The sequence below is a fragment of the Phlebotomus papatasi genome, unplaced genomic scaffold (genome assembly GCF_024763615.1).
Source record: "Phlebotomus papatasi isolate M1 unplaced genomic scaffold, Ppap_2.1 HiC_scaffold_259, whole genome shotgun sequence".
NCBI lineage: Eukaryota > Metazoa > Arthropoda > Insecta > Diptera > Psychodidae > Phlebotomus > Phlebotomus papatasi.
Window position 1 is genome coordinate 11,932 of NW_026604492.1, and position 18,069 is coordinate 30,000.

At 33.5% G+C, this 18,069-nt stretch overlaps 1 protein-coding gene across 1 annotated transcript; it reads left to right on the forward strand.

Annotated features, from left to right (window-relative positions):
* The first annotated feature begins 800 nt into the window (after positions 1–800).
* LOC129809040 (uncharacterized) lies at positions 801–1,989 on the forward strand. Its single transcript, XM_055858896.1, has one exon. It carries the CDS (start codon positions 801–803, stop codon positions 1,833–1,835), a length of 1,035 nt encoding a protein of 344 aa, XP_055714871.1. The 3' UTR covers positions 1,836–1,989.
* The last annotated feature ends 16,080 nt before the right edge of the window (positions 1,990–18,069 follow it).

An 18,069-nucleotide genomic window follows, 5' to 3' on the forward strand; every position in this document is an offset into this window, starting at 1 on the left:
AACTCCCATCTCGAAATAGCATTCACATTAAAGAGGCCGTTACAAAATTTATTTCTACCTATGGTAAGCCTCAAAAGCTTGTATTAGATCAAGAAAGTGCTTTTAATTCAATTGAGTTTAAGCATTTCTGCGAGCAATCGCAAATTGATCTCCACATAACTTCTGTAAAAGGTCACAGTTCAAATTCACCAATCGAGCGTTTCCATTCTACTCTTCTTGAGCTACTGCGTATTATAAATGAAGATTGTACCTATAATACTTATTCTATCGAGAATAAAGTCAATCAAGGTGTGTTCTTTTATAACAACTCTATTCACTCTACTACTAAACACACCCCTTTTGAATTATTTTTCGGTCGAAAATATGACGACCAACTTCTCCCAAATTTAGAGTTTCTTATGAAACATCAAACTAATCTCTATAATAGGGTTTCTCCAGTTATCTATAATAAGAAAAAGGCTTGGATCGAGAGATATAATAACACGAAAGAAGATCCAATAAACTATAATACGAATGACCCCATTTATGCGGTAAAAGATCGTCGTACAAAGTTAACTCCCAAATTTCGAAAAACAAAAATTCAAACTCAACAAAAATTAACAGTTCAGGATGAGAATAATAGAAAACTGCATAAGAAAATTCTCCGCAAACCTAATCTAAATTAATTTTTACAGATTTGTATCTTTAGCTGTTGGCTTGATTCAGACCCAACATCTTGACATACTTGACACATTCTTAATGAACAACAAAAATTTATAAAGAAAATCTTGGAAATTCATAACTTGCAAAACATTAATTTTATGGAAACAATTGAACTATCTCATAATTCTTATCAATTAATATTTCAAATTGATATATTGCAAAATCATTTAGATGTAATCAGTGATGTATTGTTATTATCTAAAATTGGCATGATTCCAAAAAACATTCTTGATGAAAAGGAAATAAAATTCGTTTACCAAATTTTAAATCAACATATACAATTAAATTCTTATGATGAAATTTTTGAATATTGTTCATTACAAGCTCTTTATAATCACACACAAATTATATTCCGAATTAAAGTTCCCAATTTTGTAAATTCTGATTATAAATTTATACTATTAGAACCTATACCTACAAAGAATAATGTATCAATAACAGTTCCTTATCCTTTCGCATTAATTAGTGACAAAACTACTTATTTTATACCAAAGAAATGTCCAATTATAAATGATAAATATATTTGTCATTATGAAGAATTAATAGATGTCTCACAAGATCCATGTTTCCCAAAGATCCTTCGTGGAAATCAGGCAAATTGTACATATACTCATGATGATAAATCTGTTATCAAACCAATATTCGAACAACACATAATGCTTAAAAATATAATTGTAAAAGATTTTGAAAATTCATGTAATTTCACAAAGAAGTTTACTTGTTCAACATGCCTCGTAAAATTCGCAAACTGTACTGTAAAAATCAATAAAAATGTTTTTCATGATAAAATTGTTAAATTTCATGAATTCTGGCATGTTTTGCCTATCCATAACATAAAGATTGTCCAATCTGAAATTTTAAATCCTATAAACTTGAAAACATTAAATCATCTTTATATTAAAAATAGAAAAAGGATTGAGGAGTCTGGAACAAAACATCAAATACATTTTTCGACCACAACCTTCTTATTTTTGTTAATAATTTCAATTTTCGGATTTTTTGTAATCAAAATTGTTTGTGGTCGAAAACACGCTAGCTCTCCGCAATTAGAGACAGCCACAACAACACTTAGTGAACATCTTTTCACTCCAGTGGTGGTGGCTTCATCTGGGGGTGGAGGAAATATGTGCTAACACCTGCCACTTTTCCCAGGATGATCATTATGATCTTAGCACGTCGCTACGTGCCTATATTCAAAACTAAGAATGCTCTCATGGGAACTTTATAGAATAAGCCAACTCAACTATTGTATATTATAATGTCAATTTTATTTGCAAGTTCAGTAATAAATCGATCATCAAAGAAGAAACATCTTCTTATTATTGCTCCACCACCTTTAATTATATGGAGGACACCGACATTCCCGGAACGATAAAAAACACAGTCAAAGCAATCAATACCACATGGAGAAGGACCATCGCGAGATAGATTTCGCCCTTCAATTGTGTTCGTCGAGGAACAGGGCAGCCAATCGAGGGGTGAAGAATCCACCGTATCCAGCCAACGTGAGGGTGAAGGCGGCAAGTCCACACAGCAAAAAAAAAGGAGTGGAAAAAGAAAACACCGTAAAAAACAAACAACCACTACAAGCACTACAAGGGATTCTAGTTCACTACTTAAAGCATACACAGAAACCCCAGAACGAAAATCCCAAATCGCTGCGAAGGACTCTACTTCTTTCTTTGTAAGTTGTGATAATGAACCACAGTTCGAAATTGAGCCATTCAGCCCAATTAAAGTTCCTTCTGAGCAACATAGCCTGACCGAATTGTCTGAAATTCGTGACGAACTGGATCGGACAGAGCTTATATTACTGAAATTTACACGCCTTCGATTAAAGTTCTCTGATAAGTATATAATATGCAAGAGAATTTTGGAGATTCATTCTTTGCTGAATGGTAGAAATAAAGTGAATAAAGTCAGCTTCATGTCTGCTGTTCGTTATTGGAACATGAAAAGCATTAATAATTGAACCTGTCCGTACGTCCAAAGCTGACGTTTATAAAAGGCAATATTCGTAGGAAGCTTTGGAGTGGCGAGAGCTTTCTGTAAATCAAAAGTCAAGATTTTTACCTTATCAGACGCTCTCTTCACATCATGATTAAAGTCGGATTTTACTTCGGCAACCATCTGGTGATGGGCTTTTTTTGTCTTCTTCAATTTTCAATTTTTCGGCATCATTTTTTACCGCTGCAATTGAATGCTTAAAAGCGTCGCAGGATTTGCATGTATCGGTATGTCTTGCTTTAATTGCTAAATTAAATTCTGCATGGAAAATATCCATGAAAACTTTCTGTGAAACTGGGGTTTCTTCAAGATTTGTCATTATGGACGTGTATTCACGATAGATCTGTGAATAAGTTAATTCTGGATTCAAATACCTTTTGGAGGTCGTACTACGACCGTAATGACTTTCATATGAGAGAATTTCTGAAATGAAAGTCTTGACGAGGTTGCGTGAATGATCAGATGTTTTGTTTTTGGATGGTGCCCTGCCTCGCCTTTCTTCAGCAGATGGATTGTCAGTGGCAGATTTGATTGCATTATAAACTTTATCTGCCGAAATTCTCAGGCACGTCAAAAAAAACCTTTTGCAGACTTTTTGATAAACACCATTCTCATCCATGAAGGTGTATTGATAATTGAAGTTCCTTTCATGCAAAGGAATAATCGGCATTGAATCGGATGTTTTGTTTTTGACTTCTTGGCGCTGTACGCAGCCTCTAATAAAAAGTGTTTTGTTGCTTGAATTCATTTGATTAAACATCTCATGAATCTTCTCCTGCAGCACCACGTCAATTTTTGAAGAGCATTTATTTTTGCAACAGATAACCTGTATTTTGAAACTCTTAGCAGGAATCACGACATCCTTCTTTGATAGTGACAAATGCTCTTTTCCTTGTTCTACTAACAGTTTCCTCTTATTCTTCTTATGCAACCAAGGGCGAAGTTTTTTTCTCTTAGGGTTGCTCGTGAGAACCTCTTGAGGTTGCTCTTCTTCATTGAAGAAAAAGAAACTATATTAAAATATATTTTCAAAAATGATATGTTTATTATTATACCTTCAGCAGTTGAAGTAGTTCCAGAATCTTCTGACGAAGTATTATTGGAAATCTCCTCATTATCGAGCTCACAATCTTCAAAATCATATACATCCATATTGGATCTGAAATTATTACGATATGCTTCATAAGAATAAAAACTGTAAAAGCATAGAGATATTCCATGTAATAAAAACTATCAGTAGTAGTAATAATCGCGCAGAGTACTGTTTGGTGGGCGTGGCTTTCCATCGCGCACGATACTGTTTGGTGAGGCCACATCGATAACTCTGGTCGATGGGCTACCTTCAGGCCCTTCCCCCCAGCCCTTGTTGCCCCTCCCCACTTCATTATTCTGATATTTTGTTAATAATTTTAACTGAATATCGCGCAGACTACTGTTGATTCTTATTGGCTATCGCGCAGATTACTGTTGAGGAATGATTTTCATTGTATATCGCGCAGACTACTGTTGAGTCTTATTGGCTATCGCGCAGGTTACTGTTGAGGAATGATTTTCATTGGATATCGCGCAGACTACTGTTGAGTCTTATTGGCTATCGCGCAGGTTACTGTTGAGGAATGATTTTCATTGGATATCGCGCACAGTACTGTTGTTTGAATGTCAACCGTTCTGGTGGCCATATTGGGCTTTTAAGCTATAAATTTTAGACGGCCATCTTGAACTTTTTAGATCTTTAAGACTTTTTGAGATTGCGCTTTTTACAGACATTTTGAATACTTGAATTAACCCGAAATTACTTTGGTGGACTTTTTCTTATGTAATCTTTTTCTCCCTATACAATTGTATGTGAAAAGATCTGCCGTCCATGGGAATTGATCACGGGACCTCTCGGTTGCGAGTCCAGTACCTTATCCATTACACCAATCGTGGCATGATAGAATCTATGCAGAGGTCTTTCCTATGCAGTAAGCGCAATTTTCTGTATACTTTGTCATATGCACTGGCCATGTGTGCAAAAATGCAAATGCAAGTGTCATAGTATGCGTGAATTGCACACACACACACATACTCACAGACGAACATTGCCATATCGAGCAGAACTACATCAATGCATTCTATCTATTTATTTAGTATAGATTCAACAATTACTCATACATTGTCATATCGAACAGAGGTAGAATTGACATAGTTTATGAATTTACTAGTATATGTTCGTTGCTTACTCCCACAATGTCATATCGAGCAGAGCTACAATTGATCATATGTACGTGTTTGTGATTACAGCTCAATCCCTTCATGGGTTCAGAATGTTCCATATGATCACTGACGTCATATTCAGAAAGAAGGGAGTGATATTGCTTCTTTTTTCATTATTGATATGCATGCAATGCAGTTATTTAATTGATCAGTGGAATTTCACAATATTTTGAAAATTTCAGATCTATCAACTCCTTAGAAGAATTGCAAATTGTGTTTTTTTTTTTGCTATTAATGAATGAAATTTTAGTTGAGATTCTTCATAATCTTTTTCTTCTGCATTGTCCAAGTGTGGAAAAATGCAAGTGCAATATGAGACCTTTTCGCGCACTCGAGCTCGAGACCATATGGGAGAGACTCCTTCTATCATTCCCGCTTGATGTCGTCATGCGATTTAAGCCATTTTCATTGGATATTGAACGAATAACGTCACTGAGTTTAAATTTGAATGTAAACCGTTTTTCTTTAAGCATGCAACTTTTGAGCTTGTGTCTTTCAATAATGTTTGCAATATTTAATTTTTTTCTAAAATCGTAACATAAATTACCAAAAATAAGATGGTTTTAGATTTATTTGAATTTCTCTGACATCATACATAGACATCTCTTGATAATACGATCAAATGATCTTTATGTAATTTATCTAAAAAAAAATATTTTTCATGCAGCGAATTTAGAATTCCAATTTTCAAATAAACTGACAATCGCAGATGTTACTATGCATTTCTATACAGTTGTGGGATTATTCGAAATACGATCTCCTCTATCATGCATATAGTAAAAGAATTAGAAGATGAATGAAAAATTATTATTGAGTGCAAAATTTCATGTCTTGTGTATGAACTCTTTCGAACGCAAGTGAGGAAAGAATGGAAAAAAGTGTTAGATTTATACTATTTATTTATGAATTTTGTTGAGCAACTTAGGTATCTCGGTGTTATTCTGGATTCTAAACTGACCTGGACTGCTCATGCTGATATGTTAAAATCCAGCCTTATTCCCACTATACGTGGATGTTATGAATTAAGTAAATACTGCTCAGAGAGGCTCTTGAGGTCCTTCTACTTTGCTTGCATCGATAGCAGGTTAAATTATGCTCTCAATGTTTGGGGGGGTCATTCTGAGATTAGTATGCATCCAGTTTATATGTCTCAAAGATTTGCTTTGAGGGCCCTTCTGGGTAAAAAGAAACGTGAATCGCTTAGACTGATTTTTATGAATTGGAGAGTTTTTCCTCTTCAATATATGTTTAAATATAAGACTCTGAGAGTGTTCTTCATGAGGGGTGGTCTTAGATGTCGTGCCGGAGAGCGATCCAATCGACATGGTCTTATGGCAGTTGTTCCTCGTCCTAGATGTGAGCGCTTTAAGAGGTCATTTTCGTTCTCGGCGCCTTCTCTTTTCAACACACTTCCTAGAAACATAAGAGAGGCTACCAGGCGGTCCGAATTTCTCGATGGCGTTCTGTCTTGGCTTTGGCAGTCTTATCGCTATGAATTCCTCGAACATATAGCATAGATGTCTTTCTTTGGATGGTGCTATGCCTCTACTGTACCTGTTCTAGTGGACCTTTCCCATCCCCTGGGCTTGATGAGTTATTGCTTCAGTCCATTTTCTTTTTTTATCTTGCTTGGATGGGGTTGTGGCCTATCATGAAGTCCTGTTTGGAGAATCTCTCGCCTCTCTCTCGCTCCATATATTGTAATTTGTAAATGCAGGACCTTATGATTTGAGCGCACGGTCTCTGTCTGGGAAGTAAGCCCTGGGGTTGCGATGATTTTGGTTTCTGCTGGTTCGGGTGCATTGTGTCATGGTGCTCTCCTCGGTTGACACTCTTGTTCTGGATATTTTAATAATCCCTGGTAAACACATCTTAATATATTCCTTTTGATTGAGTTTGCTTTAGTTTTTTTTTCACTTTCTTTTCTTCCTTCCAGTTTTTTTCTTTCTTTTGTTTTCGCTTTCCTTTTCTGCCGCAACTCTGATATTCGAATCCTCAATTAATTAATTTATTATATTGTTTCTAACATTTTTTCCTTTTCTTTTTTTGGATTTATCATGTGGGTTTCTGGGTTTTCTGTTCAACTTTTGATGAACTCTTTATTATTATTTTTTCTTAATTCATATTTTTTTCTTCACGCTGAATTGAACTCGTTGTGACACCACGAGCCTAGTTGCTCCTGTCACATCTACCTTGAGCATATTTCCGATTATCTCTGCAATAGGGCTTATTTTGTAATTGTAATTTATTTATTTGGTAAAATATTATATAAAAGATCGTTATACACGACAAAAGACTATACAGCCTGAGAAGAAGCATTTCCGCCGTTTGGCTTTGGAGGCTGGTCACCAACGCTAAGACGGCGGCGGACGCCTTGATTCATGCCTTATTGCTGCATACTTTTTGTTAATTGTATATGCTTAAGAGTAATAAATATATAATAATAATAATAATAATAATAATTTCTGACAACTTTGTATTACAATAATTGGCATTAAAGAATTTTTCCTAAATAGCCCCAAATTTTTTTGAACAAAATGATTCAAAGTGATTGATGTTTTCTTTTTATGATAATTTAACAAGTATTAAAAAAAATCTTTAAAAAATGTACAGTATTTACCTAAGAATTTGACTAAATGGGGAAAAGGAAGTGGAATAAAATGAAATCGAAACCGACTTTTCATAAATAAAAAGTAACTTCAGTTGTTGTAATTTAGAAAAAATGTACTACTTACCCCTCACATCCTACTTCTACACTTTTTTCTAAGATGTGAACATGACATGTCCGAACATGTTTCTACGGATATGAAACAAATATTTTGCATACGTCTGCATAATTTTCTCGGAAAATTTCGTTAGTACGATCAAAAGATCCTAAATTATTTTAGAGGAATTTTAGCAATTAGAAGAAAAAACTTTTATTTGTATGTCAGATTTAATGGTGAGTGGAGGTTAAATTCTCAGTGAAAAGTAATAAGTCACAAAAAACGTTGTCTGAAAATATGGAAACCCAAGAAAGATCACATCAAGTTCCAACTATAATAAAGGAAAAGCAGCGGTTCAACAAATATAATCCTGATCCTTCTGAAGAACTTCGCAAGGAAGAGGAAAAATATGCAAAAAATCGACAACAAAATACAACTCCTGAACTACTGAATGCATACACCTACTTTCTAAATCGAACATGTACATTGTTTACCACGATCGGATTTACTCTAGACAATTTTTCACCAGTTGCTAAAATATGTGCTGTAAGCTACTGGGATGGAATTGACGCTGTAGAATTCACCCAAAATACATGGACAACGTTCTGTGCCAATGAACAAACTTTAAGGAAATTATTGGGAGAGGATGCTGGAAAGGATGATGCTAATATGGAACTGGAGTTGCTGAACATTCAACTTGACAACTGCGTGAACATTAGTAGTTACTGTGCTGTGGCAAATTCCGAACTACTTATTCTCAGCCAAAATAATGGAAATGATCGTTTATCTCTAAATATTGCAGAATTTGAGAAATTAATGTTACTTTCAGAATTTATAAATGCAACTTTGATTTACAATACTTCTGTACAGTGGTATGTACAAGAATATTTTGAGAGATACAGCAATGCTTGTAAATCTTTAGGTGTGCAAAGATTGGAAAATTCTAATTTTTCAAACAGCAATACTTTTGATCCACCAGTCAATTATTTTCGCCTGTTTCATGAAATTCCTTTTGTAGCAAGTAAATCAAATATTTCTTAAAATGTAACATGTATATAAAAATCAAATGATGTCAAATATAAAGATGAGAAAACGTAAATGTAAATTGTTTTAATCTTGTATATTTGCAATCTGAATCCTCTTAAGATAAGAAGAATGAAGAAAAAAATGAAACTTCAATTGCACAGGGTTATGCATTATGCCAATATTTATCTATACCAACATTCCCTTTTCATCTCAACATATTAGGTGTGATTCCTTCATAATCACATCTATTTGCTATGTGAGCAAGATTAAAGTCGTGAGAATTTTGTCTTGTTGTGAAAAGAAATTGTTTTACAATCAATTATTTCAACATCACACAATGTTTCATCTGTGCATCAAGAAAAACACGACATGTTTTATTGATGCATCATGAAAAAAAAATCAATATGAAAATGCACTGAAAAATTTTACCAACATAAAAAAAATCTGCAGAGAGATATCATATTTTTTATCATCTTGCATTTTTTCTGCATCAGAATATTTTCTTCACGTGAAAAAAAATCTTCAAAGTGGCGTCTGGCATTTTTTCTCAACGTAATCTGATTTTTTCTTTGCAGCATTAGCAGGATTGTTTTAATTACATTTTATAGCACAATCAAAAATGATTGTATCGAACTTCTTTGACAAAATCTACTCGATTGCATGCAACTACTTTTAAACAATTCACATGATTCCTCATATTGATGGCAACATAAAAACAAAAAAATAATGATACTTTGATCAGATGCGAAAGAAAACTCATTTCATTGTTTTACAATCAATTTTATTTATAACTTAGTCGGATGTAGTTTTTCATTACACAAAAAAATCTTGACTTCATTTTTTGTTTTCTTCACGAGAAATACATTCTTGTAGTCTCAACGTATGGCTCTCGGCATATAGGGCAATGTCTTGTTTTTGAAGCACATCCTTGACAAGCAGCAACGTGTCCACAAGGTAGGAAAGCGGTATCGTATTCATTGTTGTAGCATATTTTGCAGATTTTATGTGATTGCTGTACAATATCGTATTCTGCTTCTACATTATCACAATCCAAAATTTGATCGCCAAAGAATATCTCGAACAAATTATCAATTGTATTTTCATCATTAGTGTTAAAGAATTGTACCATCAATTGTTTTTTCTCCAAAATAGTCATGCTTTTTCCATTTTTCATTTTTCTTGAAATTTTTTCCACTACACCGCGACGTAAAATCTCATTTTTGTTTTCATAAAGTAGGCCGATCATTTGCGCTATTGTCTTTTTATGTAAAATAAATTGCACCAAATCAGACTCTGATTTTTCTTTTGCCAAAGCTTCTGCTAATTGTCTCAAGCTGTGCGTACTCATTGCGATATAGACTTTTTCTGAGTGATTTTTTAAGATACACCATGTTAAATAATTGTGAAAAATGTTTGTAATGAACAATTTTCAACGAAAGAAAGAAAGGGGAGAGGGATTTTTGGGTTAAAAACGCTCTAAATTTATACTTTTAACTTTTTATTGCAAATGATATAGAAAATTATACATCACTACTAGAATTTTCAGATGAATATACATGATCTGAAGCAGGTTTCCTAGAATAATATAACGTTTGTTCCTCAAAATCAGATATAAAATCTTCCGCAGGTACTTGATCTCCTTCTGAATCAGTCACATATTCTACAAGGTAAAGATTTTTCTCCTGTTTTTCAAAGTATTTTTCTGTGAGCTTATCTTTTCTTTTACACATGAGTTGATCTTCAACTTCTTTGTTAGACTCCTCTACCTCACTCCTTTGAATTTTGTGTAACTTCTCAGAAGCTATGTCACGTTCCATTTTATTTAAAATTTCTTCTATCCAAGATGGTGGGTCATCGGAATGTAGTCTTTTTCGTGTAAATCTTTCCAAAATTTTCTCACCTTCTTCTTTCGTAGGATTATGATTTATCAAAAACTGCAAAACAGTTTACGTCAAATATAATTTTTATGAATTTCTTTATTGAAAAATATGGAACTCACCATGTTATTGTGTATCCGAAATATGTATTCTCCGTGAATTAGGTTGGCCTATCTTTCGTAAAACAAACTTATTGGTTTGACTGTCGATTATAGAATAACAACAATTTTACACACTTGGTTGAAATATCCAGTTCAAGTTATGCATCACTTAAAAAATTATCCAATATTGCGAAATTCAAATATTATTTTTCACACATGCAATGAAAAATGTCTCATAAAAGTTTCAAAATTGTACGATATTTTACTGGAAAAACACCATACGTGATAAAAAGATGAAATTTTGAGATTTTCCTTCTTTGTATGCACTAGGACATGTTTCGAACAAGACTTGATGGCCCTAGTAAAATACACTTACACGATCGCAACTTTTCTTGGAAAACATCCATTCCCAGTTGAAATATGATCCTCTGCACACGTGCAATTAGGATTTTTTTTTATAAAAATACTAAATTCCGGAATGATTTCCTGGAAAAGCATCATTTGCAACAAAAAAATGAAATTGGAGATTTTCCTTTTGCATGGACATGTTTCAAACCTCTCCTGTAGAATCCACGAAAATCGTTTTTTTTTAGCGCACATATTCTTGATTTATGAGTGTCAAAAACGTGTAGATCCAAAATTTGGGTCCGACCTGAGGAGGTCGCATTTCATCTCGGACAAAATGCACATACACCAATTGTACTGGGCACCCCCCCCCCCCCTCCCATACCTCTATACCTCCCCCCCCCCAACCCCTTCTCAGAATCCGATGACGTCATATTTAACTTTTGCATTAAAATTTACACATTACACTCATTTTTTAACGTTATTTTCCCACTTGACTTGGATTTTTTACAAATTTTTATTGCGTTTGTTTAAGTTGTTATATCAGGGCTAAATCGATAAAGGTTTATTGAGTTGTATTAGCCGCTTAAAATCCCAAAAATACCGAATTGGTTCATAAAGGTATCATAACTACTCCCGCAGTTGCTTTCGCACTTGCTAGTGGCAAAAGAACCAAACGGAATAAAAATTTGTAAAAAATCCAAGTCAAGTGGGAAAATAACGTTAAAAAATGAGTGTAATGTGTAAATTTTAATGCAAAAGTTAAATATGACGTCATCGGATTCTGAGAAGGGGCTGGGGGGGGGGGGGTATAGAGGTATGGGAGGGGGGGGGGGTGCCCAGTACAATTGGTGTATGTGCATTTTGTCCGAGATGAAATGCGACCTCCTCAGGTCGGGCCCAAATTTTGGATCTACACGTTTTTGACACTCATAAATCAAGAATATGTGCGCTAAAAAAACGATTTTCGTGGATTCTACAGGAGAGGTTTGAAACATGTCCATGCAAAAGGAAAATCTCCAATTTCATTTTTTTGTTGCAAATGATGCTTTTCCAGGAAATCATTCCGGAATTTAGTATTTTTATTAAAAAAATCCTAATTGCACGTGTGCAGAGGATCATATTTCAACTGGGAATGGATGTTTTCCAAGAAAAGTTGCGATCGTGTAAGTGTATTTTACTAGGGCCATCAAGTCTTGTTCAAAACATGTCCTAGTGCATACAAAGAAGGAAAATCTAAAATTTCATCTTTTTATCACGTATGGTGTTTTCCCAGTAAAATATCGTACAATTTTGAAACTTTTATGAGACATTTTTCATTGCATGTGTGAAAAATAATATTTGAATTTCGCAATATTGGATAATTTTTTAAGTGATGCATAACTTGAACTGGATATTTCAACCAAGTGTGTAAAATTGTTGTTATTCTATAATCGACAGTCAAACCAATAAGTTTGTTTTACGAAAGATAGGCCAACCTAATTCACGGAGAATACATATTTCGGATACACAATAACATGGTGAGTTCCATATTTTTTAATAAAAAAATTCATAAAAATTATATTTGACGTAAACTGTTTTGCAGTTTTTGATAAATCATAATCCTACGAAAGAAGAAGCTGAGAAAATTTTGGAAAGATTTACACGAAAAAGACCACATTCCGATGACCCGCCATCTTGGATAGAAGAAATTTTAAATAAAATGGAATGTGACATAGCTTCTGAGAAGTTACACAAAATTCAAAGGAGTGAGGTAGAGGAGTCTAACAAAGAAGTTGAAGATCAACTCATGTGTAAAAGAAAAGATAAGCTCACAGAAAAATACTTTGAAAAACAGGAGAAAAATCTTTACCTTGAAGAATATGTGACTGATTCAGAAGGAGATCAAGTACCTGGGGAAGATTTTTTATCTGATTTTGAGGAACAAACGTTATATTATTCTAGGAAACCTGCTTCAGATCATGTATATTCATCTGAAAATTCTAGTAGTGATGTATAATTTTCTATATCATTTGCAATAAAAAGTTAAAAGTATAAATTTAGAGCGTTTTTAACCCAAAAATCCCTCTCCCCTTTCTTTCTTTCGTTGAAAATTGTTCACTACAAACATTTTTCACAATTATTTAACATGGTGTATCTTAAAAAAATCACTCAGAAAAAATCTATATCGCAATGAGTACGCACAGCTTGAGACAATTAGCAGAAGCTTTGGCAAAAGAAAAATCAGAGTCTGATTTGGTGCAATTTATTTTACATAAAAAGACAATAGCACAAATGATCGACCTACTTTATGAAAACAAAAATGAGATTTTACGTCGCGGTGTAGTGGAAAAAATTTCAAGAAAAATGAAAAATGGAAAAAGCATGACTATTTTGGAGAAAAAACAATTGATGGTACAATTCTTTAACACTAATGATGAAAATACAATTGATAATTTGTTCGAGATATTCTTTGGCGATCAAATTTTGGATTGTAATAATGTAGAAGCAGAATACGATATTGTACAGCAATCACATAAAATCTGCAAAATATGCTACAACAATGAATACGATACCGCTTTCCTACCTTGTGGACACGTTGCTGCTTGTCAAGGATGTGCTTCAAAAACAAGACATTGCCCTATATGCCGAGAGCCATACGTTGAGACTACAAGAATATATTTCTCGTGAAGAAAACAAAAAATGAAGTCAAGATTTTTTTGTGTAATGAAAAACTACAACCGACTAAGTTATAAATAAAATTGATTGTAAAACAATGAAATGAGTTTTCTTTCGCATCTGATCAAAGTATCATTATTTTTTTGTTTTTATGTTGCCATCAACATGAGGAATCATGTGAATTGTTTAAAAGTAGTTGCATGCAATCGAGTAGATTTTGTCAAAGAAGTTCGATACAAGCATTTTTGATTGTGCTATAAAATGTAATTAAAACAATCCTGCTAATGCTGCATAGAAAAAATCAGATTACGTTGAGAAAAAATGTCAGACGCCACTTTGAAGATTTTTTTTTCACGTGAAGAAAATATTTTGATGCAGAAAAAATGCAAGATGATAAAAAATATGATATCTCTCTGCAGATTTTTTTTATGTTGGTAAAATTTTTCAGTGCATTTTCATATTGATTTTTTTCATGATGCATCAATAAAACATGTCGTGTTTTTCTTGATGCACAGATGAAACATTGTGTGATGTTGAAATAATTGATTGTAAAACAATTTCTTTTCACAACAAGACAAAATTCTCACAAATAATTTTATTTCATTGACTTTAATCTTGCTCACATAGCAAATAGGTGTGATTATGAAGGAATCACACCTAATATGTTGAGATGAAAAGGGAATGTTGGTATAGATAAATATTGGCGTAATGCATAACCCTGTGCAATTGAAGTTTCATTTTTTTTCTTCATTCTTCTTATATTAAGAGGATTCAGATTGCAAATATACAAGATTAAAACAATTTACATTTACGTTTTCTCATCTTTTTATTTGACATCATTTGATTTTTATACACATGTTACATTTTAAGAAATATTTGATTTACTTGCTACAAAAGGAATTTCATGAAACAGGCGAAAATAATTGACTGGTGGATCAAAAGTATTGCTGTTTGAAAAATTAGAATTTTCCAATCTTTGCACACCTAAAGATTTACAAACATTGCTGTATCTCACAAAATATTCTTGTACATACCACTGTACAGAACTATTGTAAATCAAAGTTGCATTTATAAATTCAGAAAGTAACATTAATTTCTCAAATTCTGCAATATTTAGAGATAAACGATCAATTCCATTATTTTGGCTGAGAATAAGTAGTTCAGAATTTTCCACAGCGCAGTAACTACGAATGTTCACGCAGTTGTCAAGTTGAATATTCAGCAACTCCAGTTTCATGTTGGCATCATCCTTTCCAGCATCCTCTCCCAATAATTTCCTTAAAGTTTGTTCATTGGCACAGAACGTTGTCCATGTATTTTGGGTGAATTCTACAGCGTCAATTCCATCCCAGTAGCTTACGGCACATATTTTAGCAACTGGTGAAAAATTCTCTGGAGAAAACCCGATCGTGATAAACAATGTACATGTTCGATTTAGAAAATAGGTGTATGCATTCAGTAGTTCAGGAGTTGTATTTTGTTGTCGATTTCTTGCATATTGTTCCTCATCCTTTCGAAGTTCCTCAGCAGGATCAGGATTATATTTGTTGAAGTGCTGCTTTGCCTTCATTACATTTGGAACTTGATGTGATCTTTCTTTTGTCTCCATATTTTCAGATAAGTTATTTTGTGATTTATCACTTTTCACTAAGAAAATGTCTTCCACTCATCAATAAATCAGGGATACAAATGAGACTTTTTTCCAATGTTCAAATTCCTATAAAATATTTTAGGATCTTTTGATCGTACTGACGAAATTTCCCGAGAAAATTATGCAAACGTATGCAAAATGTTTGTTTCATACACGATGAAACATGTTTGGACATGTCATGTCATGTTCATATCTCAGAATAAAGTCTAGAGGTAGGATGCGAGGGGCAAACAGAACATTTTTCTAAATAACAAGTGAAGTTACTTTTTTTTAAATTGTTTTTCAATATAATAAATAAAATTTTGTTAACATTTATTCAGGGGAGGATGAAGCTTTACGGTCAAGAACTAAAATTAATAGTATTCAGTGATCAAGTGCTAGTGAGTGCAAAGCTAAATTTCTTTTATCAGTGTAAGAACGCAAATGTTTGACTTTATTTTAGTGAGTATCGCTTGAATTTTATTTTTTATGCCTATTCTACTGAGAGTCATCTTAAAAAAAATTGATCTTCTACTAAAGAAAGAGGATTTCATCTTCTATTTTGTGATATGTGTCACAGAAATATACATAAATTTGATAATGAGTCATCAATGAAAAATGCATAAGTTAATTCAGCATCCCAGGTACCGAATTATAGAAGTGTATACAACATTTCATTCATAAAAATCAATTTTGTATGAAAAGTTGGTTCCTATTTTATTTTACTCTGCTGCCATTTCTCCACATAATCAAATTCTTAGGTAAATATTGTACATATATTTACAGATTTTTTCATATTTGCTAAATTATAATAAGAGAAAACACAAATCAATAATTCACTTTGAATAATTTTGTTCTGTAATGTTGTAAAAATTCTCTAATGTCAGAGAAAAAGAACATTGTAATACAAAGTTATGAGAAATCTAACACTTTTTACATACTTTCCCACTTGCGATCAAGAGAGTTAAATGATTCATACACAAGACAAGAAATTTTGCCCACATTGACATTTTTTCATTCATCTTTTAATTCTTTTATTTTATGCATGATACAGGAGTGCAAATTTCGAATAATCCCGCACAACTGCATAAAAATGCATAGCAACATCTTTGATCATCAGTTTGTTTATTTTAAAATTGAGGATCTGAAACTAAGATTCTTGAAATTTCATGGCAGTCACCATCTGCGATAAGCAGAAATTCAATAAATTTCACGAAATTTATCACTTCTAATCTGAAATCACTGAACGAAAAATATTTTTTTAAACAAATTGCATAAAAATCGTTTGATCATATCATCAAGAGATGTGAATGATGTGAGATACAATCATGTAAGTGGAAAAGTATGATATTTTTCGGTAATTTATGTTACAATTTAAATAAAAAAGACAAATATTGCAAACAATATTGAAATACGCAAGCTCAAAAGTTGCATGCTTTGAAAAAAAACTGTTTACATGCAAATCTCAACTCAATGACGTTTCAATATCTATTGATCAATATCCAATGAAAATGGTTTAAATTGCATGACGGCATCAACATCATGCTGTTCAATAACCAATGAAAATTATTGATAGTTCTTATCGCCAGTAAAATTAGTGAATATTGCGAAATTCCACTCAATTTTACAATTATATTGCGCACTGCAAGACATTTTTTCCATGTTGCTTCATTCATCTGAAGGAATCAAATTGTCGCGCAAAGACTCATACAAATAGTCTCTCCCATATGGTCTCGAGCGCGCGAAAAGGTCTCATATTGCATTTGCATCTTTCCACACTTGGACAGTGCATATAGGCCAGAGACTATAGAGAATCCCGCTTAATGCATAGGAAAGACTTCTGGCAAACCTTCTATCATGGCACGAGTGGCATAATGGATAAGGTATTGGACTCGCAACCGAGAGGTCCGGGGATCAATTCTTAGGCATGGCAGATCTTTTCCCATATAAATTGTATAGGGAGAAAAAAATACATGAGAAAGAGTCCACCATCGGGCCAAAAAATTTTCATGTCGCGAAAAAAATTACGGAAATAGTTAATAATAGGAATAACAGAGGGCGCGCGCATAGAAAATAAGAGCAGCGGCCGGTAAAAATGGCGGACAAAAATAAAAATAGCGGTCGGAAATTAAAAATGGCGAACAAAAATAGGAGCAGCGTTCGGTAATAAAAAAATGGCGGATAGTAATTTCGGGTTAATTTAAAATATTCAAAATGTCCATCTAAAAGCGCAATCTCAAAAAGTCTTAAAGTTCTAAAAAGTTCAAGATGGCCGTCTAAAATTTACAGCTTAAAAGCCCAATATGGCCACCAGAACGGTTGACATTCAAACAACAGTACTGTGCGCGATATCCAATGAAAATCATTCCTCAACAGTAACCTGCGCGATAGCCAATAAGAATCAACAGTAGTCTGCGCGATATCCAATGAAAATCATTCCTCAACAGTAATCTGCGCGATAGCCAATAAGAATCAACAGTAGTCTGCGCGATAGCCAATGAAAATCAGTCATCTAACAGTATTCTGCGCGATATCCAATGAAAGTCATTCATCAACAGTAATCTGCGCGATAGCCAATAAGAATCAACAGTAGTCTGCGCGATATCCAATAAGAATCAACAGTAGTCTGCGCGATATCCAATGAAAATCATTCATCAACAGTAATCTGCGCGATATTCAGTTAAAATTATTAACAAAATATAAGAATAATGAAGCGGGGGAGGGGCAACAGGGGCTGGGGGGAAGGGCCTGAAGGTAGCCCA